Below are 24,824 nucleotides of genomic sequence, written 5' to 3'. Positions count from 1 at the left end.
AATGAAGGTTTAAAAAGCCGCTGAATGCGCCTTCGCCTCCCTAAACCTTTCAACCACCGACTCGACGGAGGTACCAAAAAGTACGGAAGGCGAAACCGGAGCACTGAGAAGAAAGCCCCTCTCTCTCTTCTCAATATCTGCCAGGTTCACCCACTTTTTCTAAATCAGTGGTGCGGCACAGCTCAGCAACCTCGTCAAGTAAAAAAATTATTTTATTTTTTACAAACCCTGACTTTTATCCAGGTCTTTCAACAGATCAGCCTGATATGCCTGAAACACTGCCATAGTGTGTAATGAGGCGACAGCCTGACCTGCTGCTGCGTATGTATCACATTCCAGCGTTTTTCTTTTTCTCAGATGACGTCAGCGAAATCGCGTCATTGTCATCCAACAGCTCGCCCTCGCTCGCGGCAGACGAGCGCGAGAAGGAAAATCCCTTCTATAACTCGTTGGCGAGAACCACCTGCAAACCCCATGAGCTCATTTTCCTCCATGGTTCAGCAGCGGAGGGTCCTGAACCGCGGGAAGCAGACGGCTGCCCCTCTTTCCTCGAAAAGAGAGACAGACCAGAGCTGAGCTTTTAGAAAAATGCTCGCAGTACATGGAGCGCGCAAACCAAAGACGCAAAGATCATGTGAGTCATCAAGCATCAGATAACGTGGACACGGATGCACACATCTCTCAAACGCCTTGCTAGTGCTCGCCATTACAAAAGTAAAGCATACTTACCTCGTAAGATGCACGCTTCAAACAAAACAGTCATTGAAGACGAAGAAGGGGATGACGCTTTCTCCCGGCGCCCTTTTATACTGTGGTCGCACCGGGAGTGACGTCATAGGCTATCGCCGGCCAATATTTGGTGTTTTTGTATATATGCTTCAGACACGGGTCACGTAGATGGAGTTCCCATAGCGACCTCTAGAGGACGCAGTTCGAAGTTCCCTTGATAGGGAACTTAAAGACATACTTGCACTGTCAGAAAAGACAGTATAGAAAAATATTGTAATGTAAATGATGCAACAACTAAAGGAACACTGGCAATTTGAGTAAAAAACATTTACATTTTCACACAATAAATGTTGAAATGATTTATGATTAATGCATTCTTTGTTTAAATGATCTTAGTTCTAAAAATGTAATATTTATATTTTCAAGATGGGATTTCATAGGTAAAGATTGAAAGATTGTTCAGAACAAGTGTAAATAAAAGGACTTTTGAAAAATAATTTCCAGGACAGTTTTATTGTAACCTTTTTAATATGTTTGCTTTCACAAAAATCATAAGTCAACACATAAGTTAAAGAAACACCCACAAAAGTAACTGACTTCAAGCAAGAACTTACTGTATGTTTAGATTGTGGTTAGAAGGTTGGCGCTGTGGTTATGAGTTAAGTTATGTTAAAAAGAGTCTAATGCTCCAGCATCTGAACAACACATATAAAGAGAGAGCTCTTTCAGTCAAAACAATTCCACTGTAACAGATCTAACGGCATGAAATTCCTCTCGCCATGTCCTTTGCATGAAATTTATTATCTGTGTGATGAGGAAACATACAGTATCACTGATTCACACATTATTGCTGTTGCAGAGGACCAGCAGATGTGTTTCTGCTCAGACAGGCAAAGGCAATGGTGGAGAGGGTGTATTTTTAGATGGCATGTTATAATAGCCACTACTGGTAAAAATGACATTTCCTGACCACTCGACTGCCATGGTACAGAGTGTTACACACACACACACACACACACACACGCTTTTCCATCTGTAGTAAGAACAGAAACTGATGTTACTTGCAACAGATCTTTTGCCTCCCCGCAATATTCTGTGTCTGTGCCGAAAAAAAAACAAAAAACTGCCTTGCTGTAGATGCCTTAATGAGTAACTAACTGAGATAGAGCCTCATAATTGATTGATGTGGAATGCTAGGAAGCAACTACTACTGCTCACCTGAAGCGCACACACAAAATTGATTTTTAACACAGTTTGGTATGAGCATGCTGTTACACTAATTAAAGGTCTATTCACCAACTAAGGCAGATTGTAATACCAGTGTATCAATAGCAGGATAAACTGTACAAACTGCATTTTCTATCCCCTTACCCTAACCCTACCCCTAAACAAACATCAAACTTTCTGCTATTTTATAGAAAAAAAAAAACACTACTTTTTTTATGATTTATAAACCGTTGTCCTCATGGGGACCAAATTATGTCTCCATGAGGACAAGGATTTTGAATATTGCCATCTTTATCCGGTATACCTGAACCACACACAAATCACCACAGAATAGAATTAACAGGTCTTTAATGTCAGGGTTAAAAATAATCTATTTCTAAAACTTTCATTTGAAAACTGTCGTATTCAAGATTTAAGATTCAAGATTGTTTTATTAGTCACATACACAATTATACAGAGTATAACCAGCAGTGAAATGTAAGTCAGGTCCGCTCCAAAGACAGTGCAATTATATAGTATACAAATATTAAGAAAAAGAAAAGTAGGAAAAATAAAAGAATAAAATAAAATAAAATAAAAGATAAACAAATATAAATATAAATGTGCAGGTCAGTATGTTGTTGACTTAAATAGTAATATAAGAGGAATGTGCAAAAGAATGTGCAAAAAAGTTGTATAGGGTATTTAAATAGCAGCAATATAAGATAGAGAAAAAATTATGAATAGCTTATTGATATAGTGATATTTACAATAATAACAAGATTACAGCAATAACTCCAAAGACAATAAAATGAAACCAATTTAACGCAGTTTAATCACTGAATGCTAACAGCAAAAATATTTTTGGTAATTATCTAAGATTAAGTCCATTAAGTGCTGCTGAAAGTTCCTGTATTATTCAATTAAAGCAGTTTGTATAAAGTTTATTTCCCATGTGCAGGATGAAGCATGAGTAATTTTATTTTGTGCATGAGAGAAATAAAAGAACACTATTATGAACTACACCTCCATCTGATCACTTGATATTTGTTCATATTGTAACTGTGCATTAGTGATCAGGTTTATGTGTATACATTAAACTCAAACTAAAGAAAACAAATACTCATTCTTATTCTATGGAAATCCATTTTTTTCTATTCACAATGAACATTTGTAATAAATACACATGCTGGGTATGAATGGGCCTTTATTCTTCACTCGTTCTCTCATACGTACACTTGCCCTTTAAAATTTCAACTTTTATATTTTAGTCATGAGACAACCATTAATCACTAAATGTAGCCAATGGCTTCCAGTGGATTCTAAACACAAATCGGTAAGATTCAGATTGATGATAAATGCTCCCTCAACTCCCCTCCACTATCAGATCAGTGATTTGCTATCCTTCAGTCGCCCCACAGATCCTGTGATCTCCCAAAGCGGGGTGCCTTCCCTCTCAGCCTCTACTTGGCCTGTCCCTCCTCCTCCGTCCAAACATCATGTGCTTGGGATGCCTGACCCATCTTGCCCCTGACAGAGGGGAGGCCAGAAAAAATAAAAAATAAAATGACTGGAGTGCATGCAAGCCTTATCCAATACAGCCACTGGTCCACCTCTCACATGCTTTGCATTTTCGTCATTGCCAGTTCATTTTTACTGTGCCCTCCTAGTGCAGTTTTACTAGATGTGTAAAGATAAAAAAAAAAAAAACACTGTTTGTATTCCTTGATTCATTCCATCCAGTAAAATTTCAAGCAACAAAGAAGACAAGGAATTTTCCACTGAGCTATTTTTGATGCCAATTCACGTCTTATATTATGACTTTACACCGCTAAATAGTCATGCTTATATTAGATTCAACCCAAACTTCATTAACTACTTGTCCTCAAGTGGAACTAATCAAATTTTATAGAGTCCTGGGGAATGCATTCCGTTTCTCAAACAAAACAGAAACCAAGTGCTGCAATGAGACTACAAAAATGATCCTAAAAGCCCCGCAAATGTTATTTAAAGAAGATAAGCAGTGGTACCATGTCAGTACAAAAATATAACTGCACTAAAGCACAACAGCTGGCTTTGTTTGGACATATGCTCATGGGTGCTCTAAGAGCAAGCGATGGCCTCTCTGGAAAAATAGGAATGTAGTGCTTGGTCAGAGCTACATCTCCCAGAAGGGTAGATGGATGGTATCACCAATCAGAATCCACAGATGTGCCATCAATTACTTTTGTTTGCTATTTTTTTCTCTCTATCTTTCATAGCAGACACACAAGCCTCTGACCTCATGTACACACTGGCCTGCAGAAGATAAACCTTTTTTTGTTGAGTTCAGCAGAAAAACCACAATATCCTTGTGGGGGACCCTGACACAAGCCATTGAAAATCAGAAACAGAAAGAGAGAGAAAACCGAGGCCATAATGTGCTTCGCACTTACTTAGGTTGCACATACATTTAGATTTGAGTCAATTGATTTTTTAAATTGCAACTTAAATATAATATAAATATATAACTATAATACAAATAAATATAAAACCTTAGTCTTAAAATTATTTAAGTCTTATAGTGATGGATATCATAAAATTATGTTTCGTTTAACTATTCTGATTCCATTAACAGTCTTTTAGTCTGCACCGTGGGCAGTGCGCCGACATATTACAGGCATCCCAAGTTCGAGTCCTGGCTTGAGGACCTTTCCCTGAATCAATTGACTCAATGAAATCATTAATTCGAGAATCGGACTACATTAGTTGCACTGTAAGTTTTTGATTCACTAAAAAGAACCATCTCATAAGAATCACTCATTCGAAAATCAGACTGGTCGTGCTTTATGATTTTGATGTACTAGAAGAACCTGCGTATAATACTCATACGGGTAAATCTACACTGGTCTAGTAGTTATTTATTTATTTATTTTTTCACTTAAAAGAACCAGCTCATCTAAGTATTTGTTCTTTAATCGGACTTCACTGGTTGCGTTCTGTTTCACACATAGATTCTGTAGATTTTTTAAACTTTAGTCTAGCTAGCACTGCGTGTTCAGCTCCTCTAACGCTCACAATTACACAATTAGCTCTTTATGCTCCAGATTAGGTAGATTATTCCCATCTACACCTTTGGTTGATTGTATATGTGGAATGAAGAAAATTTCATTTAGGGCTTGCTGGGCTGCATTTAGATGGAATAAATCGGTGTTGTGTTATTTGAATGTTCATTTTGATTGGTCAATTTTAGTTACGACTTTTATGCTGTCCACGTCATCTAAAATTCATGCAGTAAAAAAACAAACATTATACATCATATGCATCTGAGTTGTACACATTAGTGGGTAAATATATCACATAAAGAACTACTAAAGAGTATATTTCATTTTTAATATCTGTCCTGGGTCACTAAGTGAGCCCGAACAGCCACTGGTGCCCCATCAAAAATAAATTAAAAAATAAAAGCGCGCCTGACACCCCTGTATATGAATGAGTCTGTTTTGGTTTATAGACATCATAAAGTTTGAGCTTTTTCACCCTGTTTAGTTATCACCAATAACTCAGCCTTGAGCACGGTGTCATCACCCTCTTAATTACTAACAGACCTCTTTAAAAACATTCACCAGCTATTCTTTCTTTTATTGTGACAAAACACAAATGCACAGCTTTGTTTCATTACAGCAGTCACAGCAGCCACATCAGCAAAAGCAAAGAGCAGAGAAACATATACAGAAAGGAATGTAGAGCAAAAAGTGAGTATTGGAATAGGAATTTAATGAAAGAGTGGCTTCTATTATTCCACAAAAAAAAAAAAAAAAACACTGTAGACATCAGTGGTGCATCTCTGGATTTGGGTTTTCATAATCCTGAATTCATGCTCCAGTTCCTTCTCAAGTAAAAAAAGGCTTCTTATGGAACATTTTTTTGTACACTTGAGTCTGTCACACAACCCAAGACTATAATATTTAAAAAAATAAAAATGTAATTAAAAAAATAAAAATAAAAATGCAAACAAAAACTATGTAAAAAAGTTGGAGAGTTTTTGAAAATGTTGAATAGCTTACTGTAGATTTTTTTTGTGATTAATAATTCAAACCCAAAGAGAATGTCTATTTAAATCCTTAGTTAAGAAATCCTCAGTAAACCAGTCTCATGACAGCTTATAATTTCAGTTCATTTTGTTTCAGATATGACCAAAAGTAATGATCCTCCATATGTTTTCGGACTACTTGTAGCCAGGCACTATTGCATTGACAGGGTAATCAGCCAATCACAGTAACACTGAGCCATTGCCTCCTCTCACATGATATTCTGCATATATATTGCCATTATCCCCCTTCACATTCATGCCACACTTTGGTATCTCAAAGAGAACAAAATGAGCTCAAAAGAGACAAAAGAGATGCTGCCTCCTTCCCTTGGCTGTCACTTGTTGGTGTGGTGTTACTTTAGTAAAATTAGTGCTCTGTATTACTTTGTGGGAAGTCGTGGCCTAATGGTTAGAGTCTCGGGCCGGCAGGAATTGTAGGTGGGGGGAGTGAATGTCCAGCGCTCTCTCCACCCTCAATACCACGACTGAGGTGCCCTTGAGCAAGGCACCGAACCCCCAACTGCTCCCCGGGTGCCGCAGCATAAATGGCTGCCCACTGCTCCGGGTGTGTGTTCACGGTGTGTGTGTGTGTGTGTGTGCATTTGTTCACTACTCACTGCTGTGTGTGTGCACTTGGATGGGTTAAACGCAGAGCACCAATTTCGAGTATGTCACCATACTTGACAATACGTCACGACTTTACTTTACTTTACTTTACTTCTGCAACATCAATTATTTTCTCATTTGCTCTTTGGATAAAACACACATGGTAGAAATGAATGTTTATAGGAACGAATCAAGTGATGAGAGGGAAGCACAGAAAAAAAGAGTGAAAGAGTTCATTGTTCTCCATCAGATGGAGGAGAGCTTGGGTTTGTTTAGAGTAGAGTGGAATGGTCCACTCATGATTTAAGGAAAAGGGGGTTGGGAATAACGGGAGATGAGATACAGCTTCCAGACAATGTTCATCTTCAAACATTTCCTATGAAAATATCCCCCTCTAAAGCATCAGTACCCCACTACGCATCCAGATGTGTGCGAGAAAGAAAAACGACGAACGGCTGAGCAATGTAAATCACTGGAGAGAGTGAGAGGGACAGAAAAATTGCAGAAAAGATGCCGTCTGAAGACATTTGGGTTTGCAGTTTCCAGCTGAGAGTTCAGACAGCAGATTCTCTGGGTGTTCTTTATATGTGTTCAGAGAGAAAGCGCTATGGATGCCCTGAGTCTGGAATGGAAGAGAGAGTTGTAATTATGCCTCCCCCTAAACAGCTTGTAGGCTGCGAGCCAGAGTGCCTTCTGTGAACTGCAATTGTGTGTGTGAGAAAGTGTGTATACCAGTGGGTCCGCCAGCTGGACAGATGATTCAAGGGCCTTTAATATCCTGTGGAGACCCTGTTAACACATAAGCACATGTGCTCACATTCAGACACTGACATATGTGTGTGTACTCCAATAACTGCAACCAATGCAAGTCCTGTTACCAAGAAAAAAAAAAAAAAAAGTAAATAAAACCCTCACTTTTTGATGATAAATTGAGTGCAGGGAATATTGAGACATTTGAGATAAACTAAGGAACTTGAAGGAATATTTTGAGTTCAGTACAACAATTAATTTAAACTTGTCTCCATTTTTTTAAAGCAAAAGTCCGGGTTACAGTGAGGCAGTATAAATGAAAGTGAATGAGGCTAATCTGTAAATGGTAAAACAATATGATAGCCACATGATGATCAAAGTGATATCATTGTGATAAATCTTTTCTGTGTAAAGTTATATCCATTTTTATAACTTGTTGCCAACACTGCAGATGTAAAAAAAAAAAAATGAAATAACTTTACAGCTGAAATTATACACAAGTATTGTATTCTCCAAAAGCTGGTTCCGCGAAGAAGTCAAAATTCATTTTTGTGGTAATCAACATTATTAATCAGAATATTCCTTGAAGCGATAGTTCACTCAAAAATTAAAATTCTGCCATCATTTACTCACCTTCATGTTGTTCCAAATATGTATGACTTTCGTTCTTCGGTAGAACACAAAAGAAAATATTCTGATGAATGTTGATAACCATGAAGTTTTGGTTTCCATTGAGTTCCATCCCTTTATAGAATAAAATAATAATCTGATACTAGAACGTAATGACAGATGCAACACAAACAAGTGATGAACTTTAAAACAACACTTCCGAGACTTCATTGATCCAGATTGTTGTGCATTTGCTGGCCGGTTTGTGTGAGCCTGTGGGTGTGTATACATATATATTCATAGACCTACTTTGTTAGGCACAGAAATATGGGACTGTGCAACCCTCTCTCAGTTCTCCACCATATGGCATGCATGGGACTTGGTGCATTGCAAGGGCCACAAGAGACAAGAAGAGGGAGACAGAGAGAGATTGGTAGAGTTTACTTTGTGCAGTGTGTGTGTGTCTGTGTGTGATTGTGTGTCTGAGTGAGTGATTGAGTGAGCTGGAGACAAGGAGGGTGTTCTGGAATTGATTTATCACCGTTTGGAACAGGAGGGGTGTGTGTGCGTGAATGTGTGAAGGGATTGGCTTTTTTGAACTTGCGGTGTGCCAGACTGACAGGATGCTTACTATGCTGTACCCTAAAGAGAGAGAGAGAGCAAGCTTTTAGATATTCACACAATTGAAATGATGCAACTCCATTCAGATCATTATTCCTGCATTATACATCACTATACTAAATCTTATTAACCTAGATTTCAAACCTGTATGACTTCATTCTGTAGAACACAAAAGAAGGTTTTTAAATCTAAAAGGGGTCCAATCAACAATGGACCTACTTCCTTTCATTGCATAAAAAACAAAATTTTTTCAAACATTTTTCAAATCTTCTTTTGTGTTCCAAAGAAGAAAGAATGTCATACAGGTTAGGAATGACATGAAAGTGAGTAAATTATAACAAAATGTTTATTTTTGGAGGAACTGTCTGTTGAGTAACTTATATTGGCAATTTATGGTTACAATATTGGCAATTTATGGTTACTGAAAGTTACCGCTGCAACATGGATCAACACACTAATGGTGTTTAATTCCTGAATGATTCATTGTATTTAAACAAATCAGCTGAATGAAGGATTCAATGACTAACGCAAAGACATTCACTTGTTTTGCTTCCAAATAAATCAGACTTTTTTAATGAGATTGGCTGAATGAATGATTCAGTGACTCACTCATAAAGACAACCTTGCATCATTCCTGAGTCAAATAGTGTTTTGTTTAGTTTTTTTTTTTGTGGAAAGAACCGTTTGAATGAATGTCCACTGCATGCCCTGTGTCCGAGTTTGCACTACATAGGTTTATGAAAGTGGATTCTATCTCAGCCGTAATCTTCCATCTCTTCATCCTCAAGGGAGGTTACAAAGAGCTCCCCCTGCGCCCTCTCACATCATTACTGCGCTTTGAAAATAGAGAATCTAGAAAAAGCGTTTAATTCCAAACAAACTGATACATCACTGCACTTCTGTAGGCCACAAGGGCTCCATTGATCGGCTTGTTTTCAAGGCAAGGAAGGAAAAGTGAAAACTGAGCCTCTATTTTTTTTTCTTTTTCGTTCCTCTTTCAGAATTCCTTTCATCTCCTTTAATCAACACTCTCTGACTTTGCTGAGCAATAACTGGAAATATTCATATTCTATTTTCTGTTATATCTCGTTTATCATGCTTCATGTGCAATAGCTCTAAGTACTCTGAATGCTACAGCAATTTTGTACATTTTCACAGCTTTTCCAATAAAGCTTGCCTCTGAGATAGAGATCAAGAGACAAAGCACATTATGCTACACTATTTTTGGTTCTGCACTATTTTCTTTGTCTGTCGCTCAACTTAGACAATACAAATGCACAATGCCAATAAAGCACATTAAAACTGAAACAGATACGCATTGAGAGATTACACATTTTCCCAACAAAATGTCATCTTCTCATATTTATGAAGAGAAGCTTTTGTCCTTGTAATTCCAATACAACAATTAAACCTCTAAGAATTCATACTGCTAAAATGATACACTCATTAATTATTGAAAACTATAAAAAAACTATTTGAGTAACAAGACTAGTGATAGGGAAGAAATATATTGATTTTCAAAGATGATGTTTCAGCAGTGAGACTGCTAATTACAACTCTCTAACTCGGTATTTCAAAAACGCACAAGCTCATTAGCGATGAACAATCAACCCCAAAAGCAGCAAAGAAACAAGATCTAGTAGTTGTTGTCATTCAAATTAAACTGTACTCTTGTTTTCTGCCTTACACACACTGAGGAGAAAAACAAAGGATAACAAGATCTTTCTGAATCCTTCATGTTAATGACTAGAAGTTTGCCCTAGCTTGACAAAAGAAACATCAACCACGATGATGAAAAATCTCATGTCAGAGCTGTGTGTGTGTGCATGATAAAGTGATTCAGCAGCTTTTGTTCCACACTCTTTCAGCCTGCTGTCCCTTTAATTTCAGGGTGTCTGATTGGTGGCTGAGTGAGAAGTCAAAGGTCATGTGAAGTCTGACAAAGGGCCCAGGCCAGTACAAAAGTTACTAAGTGTGTCAGATTGGGAGGGGGTCCTGAAGGAGACCTCTTGCTTGGTCCCCTAACAAAGAACCATCAGCATGTGAACAGCCACGGGTGTCAGCACTCCAGTCCACTGCTCCATCCCCCCACAGAGGGCCTCTCTCATGGCATGCCCTCTGTCTCTATGGGGGGAGCTCGCTGGATAAGCGCTAAATCACTGGCTGGCATAAGGGACCGTGTGTGATTTGGGGTAGGGGGTTTGCAAAATGCGACGGCCGCTCAGCAACAAAGAACAAACAAAAGTGTGTCTCTTGTTTTCTTTTAAAAAAGATCTGGGGAGGGATGGGGAACACAACACAAAATGTACAAGAGCACAGAGAATGTGAGTCAGTTAATCTGGCACTCAGATGTGAAACCGATGGAACGTTTCCAGTGAAGTTACAAATAAGGCTACTTAGTTGTGCGACTCGCTTCAAAAAAAAAAAAAGTCTCAGACTATGAAAACTATGTGACTACATTCCCTAGGCTGGTCATTGGTGGCCTTGAGTCACACTGTATTGAGAGCGGCTCTGTGCTGACCAGGGACAGAATGAATGAATGCCTCAAAGCAATTTAGCCTCTTAACAAATTTAGTGCTTAAACAATACCATCCCACCTCCATCCATCTCGTCATCCATCTTAAACCTGGCGTGCAGAATTAACGACCTCGCTTAATGACTGATAGCCAGAACCCACACGGCCCACTTATTAGCGCCACTGTTCACTTCTTAAGCTATTCAAAAAAAGAGACTTGGCTTCTTTCTCTATTCTCCTGTGTTTTCCCCTGCTTCTTTAGTTACAGTGATGAGTCTCGGGGGTTGTTTGGGTTTGAGTTTGCTGTCAACAAAGCCTTGAAACTACTTAAACTGGAGATCATTAGCTGCCTTTCTGGAGCTGTTCTTAATTATCAAACCCACACTCTGATTCAAGCTAATTGCCCATTAGCCAAACAATTAGCTAATTTGCTAACACTGACTAGTGCTAAATGGATTGAGAATATCCCAAATTCCAGCAGAATAATGTGATTTTCAGTTCTTCTGACAGGAAAAAAAGTAATGTTTTTATTTAGTAATGTTTCTTTTTCTTTTTCAGCAAGCATTTTGGCTGCAATAAGTCATACTGCAATTGTGCATGAGACGTGACTCTTAAGGTTTTAAAACTGTAATGAGCACTGAAATGTATTTTTAATGTGTCAAAAATGATTGCATGGCCAGCACCTCTGGTTTGCTTTATCTTTTGTACTGTGGTCATTTAGAAAAAAAAAAACACATATTTGCTGTAGTTATTCTTAACTAAAACTAAAACTATTAAAAAATGTGAATAGATTTGCATAAACACAAAGAGAATCAAACAGAAAGCATCTCAAAATATGTTTTGGTCTTATACAGCTTCAGAGCTGCCATAAAAAAAAAAATACTTTAGCACTTTAGTATCTATATGGTATTCAATGACACATATTTTCCTGGATTTTCCAGCCTTAAAGCAACAGACACTGATTTCCTTCTTAATCCACAGAATGCCTGGACAGATACATGGAATAATGCATGAATGTTATGAATAGACCGAAAGAGCGCTGAGGTCAGCACATATGCGCTCTTAAGATGACCCGCAGCCAAAAAGTGTTTGGATTAGACGGAATGGGGAGACGATCACTTCCTCTAGCTATAAAATTATCCTCTTTACCCTCCATTGGAACCAGAAAGATAAACACACTCCGTATTTTTATAGGTGTGTGTGTGTATGTGTGTGTGGAGTTTAATTGAACCCATTAGAAGGAAAGATATAATTACTTGGCTTAACTCAGAGGGGGTTCTTTCACTCTCTGGCTTTTACCATAAAGAAGTTTTATACAGGAAACCGTCACAGGCTATAAAGCGGGAATTTGTGTTTTTATCATTTGCAAGGTGTTATTTAAGAATATGTCTGTTTATTTCTTAGTTCGTTAATGTGTGTTTCTCATTCATTGCTAATAAACACAGTTTTCTAAAGAACCATCCAACCCATTTAGTGCATATGGAACAATCTTTTCTTTCATTTGACATTAATTTGATACAAAGTGTAATCTGGGGGTGCAAATCCGCAGGCGAGAGCCTTAAAATGCTAAAAAAATCCAAAAATAACAAAAAGGGAGTTTGAGGAAGAAATCACAGAGTACGAAAAATAGAGTCGGAAAGTAGTGGGGAGAGAAAGTGGCTCTGTTTCTTTGTGTAAGGCAATCCTTTGCTCATAAGAGTTTCCACGGAAATCAGGCTGACATTGTGAACACGTGGCGCGCTGCCGTCCCAGGCTCCCCAAAAAAGACCCCCTCACATCTGCCAAACCAAGCAGCCTGAGCGAAGCCGCAACAGAGGGAAGGAGGGAGGATTTAAATCTATTGCATACTGAATTAACCCCCTTCTGAAATATGTCACCTTTGAGCCCCCACATGCGCCGAAGTCAGCGATGCCCCAGAAGTGTGCGTGCCTTTGTGCACTCCAAGAAAAGAAGTGTGTCGAGAAGAACGAACAATAGGTTGTTTCTCCCCCCATCTCCGGCACTGTCATGTTTTGTGAAGTCGTTCTCAGAAAAAGCCTTTGAACTAAAAAGACAAGTTATTCCTCCACGTTGAACACAAACACGGAGCGAGGAGGTTCCATTTGTCATTATGCAGATCTCTGATCAACTGAAGGAGAAAAAAGTGAGTTGTTTCTTCTTGAAATCAGATAAGCAGTTCAAGCTAACCAAGCTATGATGATCAAAAACAGAAGAGTGGTGTTGGTGTGTTGTGAACTCTAAAATAAAAACAGAAGAGCATTTTCTGAACATGACATCAGATAGGCGCAGGTTAGCGGCATGCAGACTGAAGCAAGGTATCGTTCGGCTTCAAAAACAAGCGATCAGGTGACAAAGCAACAGCTGCCAGACGGATGGGAATCGGCCTCTTACACACACTCTGTTGTGCAGGCACACTCTTGCTCTCTTTTTAGGACAAAAATCAGAGAACAGAACATTCATGTTTTTGTGGCTTGCAAATGTGAGCCGAGTTAGACTGAATATCAAACAGCTGCTCCTCTAAATGTTGGATCTCTCTGTTTTTTGGTCAATTGCCAATGCGGGACCAGTTCTTTCCTTGATTACTTTAATTCTGAGATATTAAAGAGAGTTCCCCCAAAACTGAAAATTATCTCATCATTTACTCACCCTCATGATGTTCCAAACCTTTCCTCCTTCTGTGGAACACAAAAAATATATTTTGTATTATTTTTGGAACACTACCTACTTAGTATGTTAAGTACACAATGCAGAGAAAATGCACTCAAAATGAGAGAGATGAAACTCACGTGAACTTACATACTGCACTCTTTAAAAAGTCAAACTGTATAGATACAGTTTATAGAGCATTATCTGATGTTTGGTGTCAAGCTTATCAATGATAAGGGCAGATTATTGCTGACATATCTCTGATGAGCCGATAAACCCATCCAATCAGGATTCCCTGGCTACGAGATGCTGACAGTACACTTTTCTACAGTGATGCCCAGAAATGGCACATATCATTGCGCAGAAAGAAGAGCAAGCAATTGCAAACTCTTTGGAACGCAATGAGTTGCTAACAAAGCATTTGCGGAAATCAGAAGTAAATTTTGTCCAAAACCTTGACACGTTCAGCAAAGAACTTATCATGAAGCATTTCACAAAGGGATAGTTTAACAATGCAAAAATTACCCCCGTTTCTTCTGTGGAACATGAAGTCCTTCTGAAAAAGGTGTTTTATGTCCATAGAATGAAAATCAGAGCGGTTCAGTGTTGTTTTGAACCCCACTGACTTTAACTGTATGGAGAAACACAGTTGAAACATTTAAAATATTTGTGTTTTCTTCCAGAAGAAAAAGTCAGACAGGATGACTATTCTTTTTGGTTTGTTCGAATTGGAATCTTTTTTAGAGTGAACATGAAGATTGTGGGAGGGCAGATTTCTCTCCATGACTCATGTGGAAGAAATAAATATTGCTCAAGTAAACAGAAAGTGCATGATTGAGATCAGTAAACTATTTCTAAACAAACGCACGTGTGCGTACCTAATGTCCCGAGAATGTGTGTCCTATTGCGTAAATCTCCAACTCTTCTTTGGACTCAACCCCCAAAATGTAAGACATGCATTAATAAAGGTTTCATGACGGGCGCATGCCGAACGCTTGTGACCTGCCACGAGCCGAGAGAAAGGCAGCGGACAGAGGAAGTAAAATAAGGCAGGGACGATTTGCCCAGTAAAGAAAGAACAGTATGAGAAATAAGGAGGAGGGGATAGGAGTTGCCACACAGGCGGCAGATGCTCGCGTGCCTTTACAAACACCCACAGTGCCCTCTCGACCCGCGGCGCCGGAGCATTCCGCCGTGATTCCCCTCCTCCTTCTGCGCTTCGCTTCCCCGCCGGTTTCCACGGCCCTTCTGCGAATTGCGACGTCCCACCTGCCATGCTCCATTGTGTGCGTGATCCTTTTTCATTTCAATGACAAAGTTAACTCCCCCACGCCCCCTCCCTATCCTCCAGCTCGGGGTGACTTTACGACCACAGCTTGAAAATGCATCTCAAATCCTCCTGTCCACAAAAAAGAAAAGAAAAAGCCATCTGATGAGAACATATGACGCCGCCAGATTTCAACACCCGCTCATATTGTAGGCCATGTATGCTTAATTGGGCTGCTGCTGTAAAACTATTTACTTGATTATAACGTAACTGCAGTCAACTGTTTGGTCACTTTACAAACAAAGTAAGACACGACGACGGTTTAAAATAAAAACTTGAAGACAAAGACTCAATCAATAGTTTAAAATATGACTGCGTAATTAGGCTCTCATACAGGCTAGATGAGAAGTGCAAAGAAAACATATATTCACTTTCTCAGAGCTAGCTAGGCTATCCCATGCATTTAATTCTAGTATGTAAATGGCATAAGTGATTACCATCACAAGTTTCTCATGCGCAACTTCTTGGGCACATTCTGCGTCTTTCCCTTATATGGCGTGTGAATAAAACCACCCACATGTTTAAAACGCACTGACTTGAACTTCTTTGAGCATGAAATGTGATTAGCAAGCAATAATTACATTACATTTCTAGGAAGGCTTTCACACTAAACGTTTGCTTGCTGGATAAGAAAAAGTAACTTGTATAAGTAAAACACGTAACTTTATTTATGAGTGTGACAAATGTCTACGGGTTAGATTAGAAGAAAGCTGTCATCTGCGCTTTGGCTCTCTGGGAGCAACCATTAAATGCCTAATGCTATATGATTACATTCTTGACGACATAACGAAAACACTAACTAAAAATATTACGTTTGCTTACAAAAATCAGTGATTGATGGGATCTTGTCAGGGTCGCTGCTGTGTTGGGCAGGTTCGAAGAGCGCAGCTTCAGACATCAGCTGCCCCACGACAGATGGACAGCCACAGGTCACAGGACCGAATTTCAATGCAGTCTCACGGTGCATCTCCATAAAGCACACTTTTTCTTTATCACAACGCCTCTAGTATAAAACAATATTCAACAGAAAATCCTACTGTTTAAACATGTAAACTACTTTCATGTGCGATGCAATTCCATGCCAAAACTAGGGTATAAAATGCAGGACGCGCAAAGTATCAGATGCCTTATGGATAAACGTACCAATGTGCTTATTTAATAATTAATAGACAGTGATTCCAGACAGCAGAAATTCCTGCTGTGTATCGCGAAAATGTGTTTCTCGCAGGACTGACGGATGTAATTACTGGTTTGTGTTTTCTGGACGTTCAAACCAGATGGCCGCGAAACTTCCAGAAGCCCATGTTTGCTTTTTGTTTGAGGGTGAACGCGCATAATGATGCTAATGCGGCAGAATCAGAGATGGTGAGTCGTAAAGTGGCATTGTGCACCGTGGGGGTGAGTGTGACCTCTGTGAGAAATCACATTGACTGTGGGTTAAGGTAGGTTGGGGGAATCGCGCCCGATTCGCCACACGCGCAGACTCCTCCGGCGAGACACAATAGCGCACTGATGTGCTCTCTGATATCCTCCAGTTACCCTTCATCCTCAAAACTCTAGCGATAGTTTAGGCTTTCAATAATAAAGTTCGCTGTATATAAAAAATTTATAGTTTCAACTATAGGCTGTATAGTAGTGAACTCTATTGTAACTGATAGCCGTTTTTATTTAATATTATAATATCATAACAATTTTTGATGATTGATAAAAAGTTTGTTTTTTTTTGCCTTTTTAAGTAAAGTGAAAGTGGCGCCAAAGTGACAACGTGAAGTAATCGACCACTTTATTTAATTAAAGTTAATTGTCAAAGAAAACTATACTGAAACTCTAAAAACGAATCAAGTAAAGTAGAATCCACATACACTGTATGTTAAATGGCTAGCTAACAAATATGTTATAACGATGAAAACATTTCGATAGTGGTAAGTAACCTAAAGTGTGCCTGGTAACACGAGAAACGTTGGTCTTGAATAAATGTGTATTTTTTTCTATTGTTATGGCACACTTCTGAAACTCTGTCCTCCTCATGGAGAGATCTGCTTGCCAGCTTCACCTCAATCACTGCTCTTTCTTTCCTTCATTCTGCCTTTTCTTTTCTTTTCAGGGCAGCCATGGGGCGAGGAGGGGTGGCTGGAGATTGGAGAGGGTGGGGGCCACAGTAAGATGGGCTGCAAGGGGCCAGTCAGTGTTCTCAGAGTCACAGACAGAGCACACACACACACAAGGAGCTGCGCCTCCCACACATCCGCGCACCAACTCACACACAGTCAGACGAAGACGAAAGTGGATGTGTGCAGCAGCATTACCGCGTCCTGATGCTTTCTCCGAGGCGCTGAAAACGCACACACAGGGAAAGTGCGGGTTCCTCGACTTCATATGCATTTTGCTTGAAATCTATGCACAGCATCTGAGGATTTATCATGCTTTAATTTACATCGCACAATCCACCAGCCAGTTTTCTCTCTGCGTGGAATAAGTACTTTTCGCACGGCTTCAAAGATGGGAACAACTAAACACTCCAGCGACAGGAATGTACTGTTTTGCAAGACACTTCTGAAACTTATACTTCTGGCGGCCGTTGCGCACAACGTTTCGGGGAAGACTTTAAAATACAAAGTTTTGGAAGAGCAGAGAGTTGGCACGGTGATCGCCAGACTGAAAGAGGATGTAGCCGGTATCTTATCGAAACTCCCGAGCTCAGTGTCCCCGAGCTTCCGCGCGATGCAGAGAGGCAGCACACCTCTACTCTCCGTTCGCGAGGAGGATGGAGAGATCAGCATCGCCACCAAAATCGACCGCGAGAAGCTCTGCGAGAAAAACTTAAACTGCACTATCGAGTTCGACGTGATCACGCTACCCACGGAATACCTCCAGTTGTTTCACATTCAAGTGGAAGTGTTGGACATCAACGACAATGCTCCGCAGTTCTCCCGCGCCATCATCCCCATAGAGATATCAGAGAGCGCGTCTGTGGGCACACGCTTCCCTTTGGATAGCGCGCTGGACCCGGATGTCGGGGAAAACGCGCTACACACCTACTCGCTCACTCGGAATAACTTTTTCAAAATCGATACCAGGACGCGTACGGATGGCGCAAAGTACGCGGACCTTGTTGTGATGAGGGAACTTGACAGGGAAACACAGTCCAGCTACCAACTACAACTCACAGCGTCAGACTCTGGCGTGCCGCCGAAATCTGGCTCAACTCTGCTCAAAATCAGCATATCTGATTCCAACGATAATAGCCCGGCATTTGACGAGCAGGCTTATGTGGTCAACCTCCTGGAAAATTCACCACTGGGGACGCTACTGGTGCACCTGAACGCCACAGACCCGGATGAAGGAAATAATGGCAAAATAGTGTACTCTTTCAGCAGCCACGTGCCACCCAAAATCCTAGAGACCTTTAAAATTAACCCAGATAATGGCCACATCACTCTGATTAAGAAAGTTGACTACGAAACCACTTCTTCGTATGAAATTGATGTGCAAGCTCAGGATATGGGTCCCAACTCCATTCCAGGCCACTGTAAAATAATCATCAAAGTGGTTGACGTCAACGACAACAAGCCAAAAATCAACATCAACCTTATGACTCAGGGCAAAGAGGAGGTGGCCTACATCTCAGAGGCCTCCCCTGTCGATACCTTCATTGCATTAGTGCGCGTCGATGACAGCGACTCAGGTCTAAACGGTGAGGTTGTGTGCCGTCTCCATGGCCATGGGCATTTTCGTTTGCAGAAGACCTACGAGAACAACTACATGATTCTCACTAATGTGTCTCTGGACCGTGAGAAACGCTCTGAATATAGCCTGACGGTAATCGCTGAAGACCGTGGCTCACCAAGCCTATCCACCATCAAACACTTCACTGTGCAGGTGCAAGATGAAAACGACAACCCTCCACGCTTCGAAAAGAGCCGATATGAAATCTTCAAGTCTGAGAACAATTCGCCCGGGGCATATCTGACGTCAGTGGTGGCCACCGACCCAGATTTGGGCTCTAATGGTCAGTTGACCTATTCAATTTTGGAGAGCCAGGTCCAAGGTAGCTCTATTTCAACCTATGTGACCATTGACCCATCTAATGGGGCTGTGTATGCTCTCCGAAGCTTTGATCAGGAAGAGGTCGGCCGACTTTTGTTTACCGTGCAGGCACGGGATGGCGCGGGCCTGGCTTCTCTGAGCAGCAACACCACTGTTTTGCTCACTGTACTAGATGAAAATGACAACCCACCTATCATTGTTGCTCCACAACTAATCAACCACACAGCTGAGGTGCCACTATGGCAGCACGCCGAGCCTGGTCATCTGGTGACAATAATCAAGGCGACAGATCGTGATGCAGGGGCCAACAGCGAGCTGACTTGCTCCATCGTTGGTGGTAATGACGAGGGACTCTTTGTCATTGAACCACGCAGATGTGAGTTACGAACCAACGGAAGCGTGGAGGCCTCGGGGCGTGAGGGATTTGATCTCGCAATCCTGGTGCAAGACAGAGGGGCGTCGATTCGTCTCTCAGCGAGGGCCGTTCTGCACATTAGCCTGCGGGACTATCCAGAAAGCTACTCCCTGAACCCTTCAGACATGAACAACCAATCAACTCTAGACGTGTCTATGATCATCATCATCTCCCTTGGTGCCATCTGTGGCGTGCTTCTCATCGTAATGGTGATGTTCGCAACCAGGTGCTCGAGAGAGCAGAAGGACCCAAGACATTCCTATAACTGCAGAGTGGCTGAGTCTACCTACCAAAACCATCCCAAAAAACCTGCTCGACAGATCCACAAGGGCGATATCACACTGGTCCCCACGGTGAATGGGACCCTGCCTGTGAGGGCCCATCCTCGCTCCCCTTCGGCCTCACCTGCTCCAGAGAGCCGCCAGAGCCACCACAGCCGCCAATCACTCAACAGCCTCGTCACCATCTCCTCCAATCACGTTCCAGAGAACTTCGCCCTAGAACTCGCTCATGCCACACCACCTGTCGAGGTAAAATAACTGTTTTCAAAATGAATTCAGTGTGAATTGTTCAATCCTGACTATTTTATTCCCCCTAAACTTGTTATAATTTTCAATATGTTTATCAGCATGTTTATTTGTATATCCATAGATTGTTTTATCATGCATAAGTATCCATCCATATCATTCCCTCATTCACCCCCCCCCCCCCCCATCACCACCATGGTTTTGTCTGTATTTGTGTTGGCTTGCTGTCTGGTCTGCCATTATTCATTTTTTATTTCCATTTTTTCTTTCTTTATTTGTCCCCCACCCTGTTTCTTTTCTTTTTGGCTATAGCAAGTCTCACAGCTTCTGTCCATACTTCATCAGGGCCAGTACCAACCCAGACCCAGTTTCCGTGGCAACAAATACACCCGGAGCTACAGGTAACCAATCACACTTCAGCCTGTTGCCACCTTTACAGACCATCCTACAGGGGGTTTAAAGTTCTAGTCCGTGAGAACCTGGACACCCTGCAGTACTTAAGTAACAGATGCTGACTATACATGACAGCTTCATCAAGTCAGCTGCCCTTTGAATAAAGCCTTTTTTTGTTTATGCATAAATTGCTTCATCCTTAAGAGGGTCATTTCATACTTTTCACATCGCCAGTGAATTAAAAAGTAAAAAATAAATGAATGATAATGCATAAACAGTAACTAAGTCAAAGCTATTGTTATAGCTAATTGTATGTTCTTTGTTTTTAGGTATGCTTTGAATGAGATGGATAAGTTCAGCCTAAAGGACAGTGGAAGAGGAGATAGTGAGGCAGGAGACAGTGATTGTGAGATGGGGAGAGAGTCTCCTCTGCTTGGAGAAGGCTTCAGTGAGCTCTTCACTCCTGATGGACATCACCGACTGCATCCAAGTAAGCAAGAGTGCGAGATGTTGAAGAAGAGCCCTTGATTTCATAATCTTTGGGCATACCTGTGAAAAAAGTTAATTGCTCACTGGACTGCATCATTTATATGCATTTAATGAAGCACATAACACACAAATATGTAAAAAATACATAACACAATGACTATATCCTTGATTTTGAATATTTAGACACATTTACAATTTCTCTCTTCAACATGAAACACCTCGATAGCACCAGTACTCTGATCATTTAATTTATTGGAGAAAAACACGATTTCTGATGGAAAAAATATGCATAGTTGATCTATAACACAATCATTACTGTGACTAGAACAAGAATTGGGTTGTGTGCTGGGATGGGCCATTGATTTCTGTAAATCAGCATGTTAAATCATTCATTCTCTGCATGAGAGAGAGTGGGCTAAATGAGGGCCTGTTTTGCAAATGCACCAGATTGGGCATTTATTAACTCTAAGATGTATTATAAATGGCCTTTCAAAATTAATGGCGCTATAATCAGCCCCTAGAACATGAATGAGTAATGCAAAACATGTTCAATGAGCACTATAAGTTGGCATATTTGATTTGTTTTGCATAGTCTCTAGAAAACAAAGCTGGGTCGGCTGGAGCTGGAAAGATTTTGTTTAGTCATTTGGCTTCCAATTGATGTATTTGACTAGTTAAGGGCATGTGCAGTTTTGCATGCTCTGCCAGAGAACACCAATCATTAACTAACCTTTTTCATCAATGCTTTTGTTTTGACCTTAGCGATGAAGCTGTGCACCGAAGAGTGTCGTGTCCTCGGTCACTCTGACCAGTGCTGGATGCCCCCATTGCCTTCCCCAGCTTCCTCTGATTACCGCAGCAACCTCTACATCCCTGGAGAAGACCCTCAACAGAAAGCCAGCCCTGAAGCACCACAATCTGGTGAGTCAACTCTGAGGAAAAAGAGTTTCTCCACATTTGGCAAGGAGAGCGAGGAGGGAGAGGGAGAGGGAGAGGCAGCTGATGCAGAAGACCTGTGCGGAACGACTTCTCTGCTGTCTGAAATGAACAGCGTGTTCCAGAGGCTCCTCCCCTCCTCGCTGGATAATTACAACGAGACTAATGAAACTGAAAAGGTAACAGCCTGCACTGTGGGGGTGGGATCGTTGGAAAGAAGGAAGGGCCACTTACCTGGTAAACCAAGCCCTGCCACTTATCAGCAGAACGTGGCGGTTTGGGCCGCAAATACGCATTTCCAAAATCCCGGACATGGCCATGCCCCCGCTAGTCACATGACAGCCCTGGTGGCTCCGCTCCCTGCCCCTCTGCCAGCTCCCATGGCAGCATCAGCTTCCTCTTCAAAATGGCTGCCCGCGATGGAGGAGATTCCTGAGAATCATGAGGAAGATGAGTTAGAGTCTGTGCTCGGCCATCTGCATGGCAAGCGCTGCGACAGTCGCAGTGAAATTATGGACGCCAGCGAGCTGGTTGCAGAAATCAACAAACTCCTTCAAGATGTCAGGCAAAGCTAAAGACTAAAGCTTAAACTCTTCCTTCTGCTCTTTAAAATAAAGTAAAACATTTTTATATGAGAGCGAGGAGGAGGGAGATAGGATATGAAAACAAAAACAGGAAAACAGAGACCTGCAATTGTCGTTAAAGTTGCATTTCTGGATGTAATGTGTTTTGTGAATGCTAATTATCCAAATGATGTTTGTATTTTATGGTTTTTGGCCACAGTGTACACAATGTGAGTGCATTTATCTTTGTATTTTAAAAATACAATTTGTAGTCTTTATATTTATATGTGTATATACCTAAGTTAAAAAATGTACATAAATCAATCAGATTTCTATTTTTATATAGCCTATGCATGTTGGGAAAATAATCAAAATCAACATGCCTTGGTGTAAATATTCTTATTTATGAAAAAGGTTTTCTTTTGTTTCTCTTTTCAGTGGTATTGTTATATATGAGCATAATATAAGTACATAAATATTATTATGTGTTATTTGGTGGGGTGGGACAAGGTACTGAAAGCATGTTTTTGGGGTGGGAGTGGTATTTATAACAGTGTAGCCTATTCTTTGTGTCAACTTCTGTTTTATGTTAAACAAATGACAAAATAAAGGGAAATGCAGATATGTCACACATACACATCTGGTTGGACTCTTTGCTTTGAAGTTTCACTGTTTATATTGTCATATTCTTGTTTTAAAGTTGTACGTTTGTGGGCATAAAAATGGGCTTCCAGTAAATTACAGAATGTGCTACTCCATTTAGTTTTAATGTTCCTGAAATATCCAGTAAAATGGGAGTGTGCAGTTGTGTTCCTCCTCTTCACAGACAGATCTGGAGAGCAGCCTTGCGGGGAAAAATAGCCATTTTTAGTCTCTCTCATCTACACTGCACTCGATGTGAGCGCCCCCTACTGACTGAAAGAGAACATTTCATTAACGCTTGAAAGGATGCAAGCAGTGAGAATACTGCGAACAGAGATAAGTGAGGTAGAAAAAGGAAACAAGATTGTTTTGTCCTCTATTTAAGATAGTAGGAAATAATGTAAAGTTACTATGCATAATAGGTCACAAATACACAAAGAAGGATATTTCACATTATGTGATCACTGTCGGAGAAATGAGATTCATTGTTCTAACTACAGCCCCCTAGAGGCGAGATAGCTGAACAGCAGCCACCCAAAACCTAATCTCTCTCTCTCTCTCTCTCTCGGCATACTCCACGAATTTGCAATTGGCATCCTGATTTTTTGTTCATGTTGTTGTTATAAGCTCAATTAAACTATTATCTAAAAAAAAAAAAGTAATAAAAAGCATCAGTCCTTAAAACTGTGACACCCAAAAAGTAACATCATCATATGACAGGAAGACATGTAAATAATCTAATTCTATTTTATTACATTTTTCAAGCATTTGTTAAGTTCAGCCATGTTATTGTAAAGTCAGAGGGAAAAAACCCTGCTCAAAATAATAGATTTTTTTGAGAACTTTGCTTTCTTTAACTATAAGGCAACATTTGTTCACTAACTATTGCTTGAGTGTCACCTTCATTTGGGCTAAACTTGCAATACTGTTAATATACTACCATAGCCTTTATTATTATCTTTGTATATTTCATTTGGATATTTACTTACTGTGAAAGACAATCTTGCTTTTTAAACTTTATCTAAACATCAGAATTAAATCAGTTGCAAATAAGAGTGTAAATAAAATAGCTCACATAATATTTAGTTTGACCTCCAGTGGATGACGATTTTCTGATGGTTAAGAAGCTCCTTTCTAACACCATATTCAGAAGCCTTATTTTGTATCTTACTTATGAAATCTTCATTCTACCTTTCTCAGTATGTATTTATACAGAACACATTTCAGAACATTTTAAAGTTGGAAAATCATTTTGTGTTAAAATTACTCAGGAAATAGCTGATAAACAGTTTGGAGTTGTAATTTACCATGACCTTTTTTCATTCAATGTCTCAATAACCAGGTTTACTTTTCTAGTAACACAGCAAGTGTGTTGAAATTATGCAAAACTACGGTAAATGCATTGTGATGACATTTAAAGACGGAAATGACCTCATGCGAGGTGCTTTTTTTTGTAAGCTAAGAATTTCCAAAGGCAAAGAAAATGAGAATCTTTTGCCCCTTCCATTTGAACAGTTGAAGGAAGAAAATAACAACTTCTCTGAAAGCTCATTTTGACATACAGAAATTGGCCTTGACTTTCAGCTTAAAAAAAGAAAAGAAAACTATGCTACCTTCCATCTCCTTCTCTCTCAGAGACTCTCACTCCTTTTATTCACTCTTACACACATGCATAATCCTGTAACTTATTTACTTGTATGAGAAAACAGCGTGCTGTTGACCTTAGGACAC

At 40.3% G+C, this 24,824-nt stretch overlaps 1 protein-coding gene across 2 annotated transcripts; it reads left to right on the top strand.

The window, feature by feature from the left end:
• The first annotated feature begins 17,340 nt into the window (after window positions 1–17,340).
• Window positions 17,341–23,087, top strand: LOC306883109 (protocadherin-18-like). 2 transcript variants are annotated; one of them, XM_079438208.1, is made up of 4 exons: window positions 17,341–20,073; window positions 20,416–20,471; window positions 20,793–20,953; window positions 21,715–23,081. In XM_079438208.1, exons 1-4 carry the CDS (start codon window positions 17,581–17,583, stop codon window positions 22,461–22,463), a joined length of 3,459 nt encoding a protein of 1,152 aa, XP_079294334.1. In that variant the 5' UTR covers window positions 17,341–17,580; the 3' UTR covers window positions 22,464–23,081. The 2 variants fall into 2 exon arrangements, with proteins under 2 accessions (XP_079294334.1, XP_079294333.1); XM_079438207.1 differs by having other exon boundaries at window positions 17,347–20,073; window positions 20,383–20,471; window positions 21,715–23,087.
• Window positions 23,088–24,824: the final 1,737 nt, after the last annotated feature.

The sequence above is a fragment of the Barbus barbus genome (assembly GCF_936440315.1).
Source record: "Barbus barbus genome assembly, chromosome: 17".
NCBI lineage: Eukaryota > Metazoa > Chordata > Actinopteri > Cypriniformes > Cyprinidae > Barbus > Barbus barbus.
This window is presented reverse-complemented; position numbering and strand designations above follow the sequence as displayed.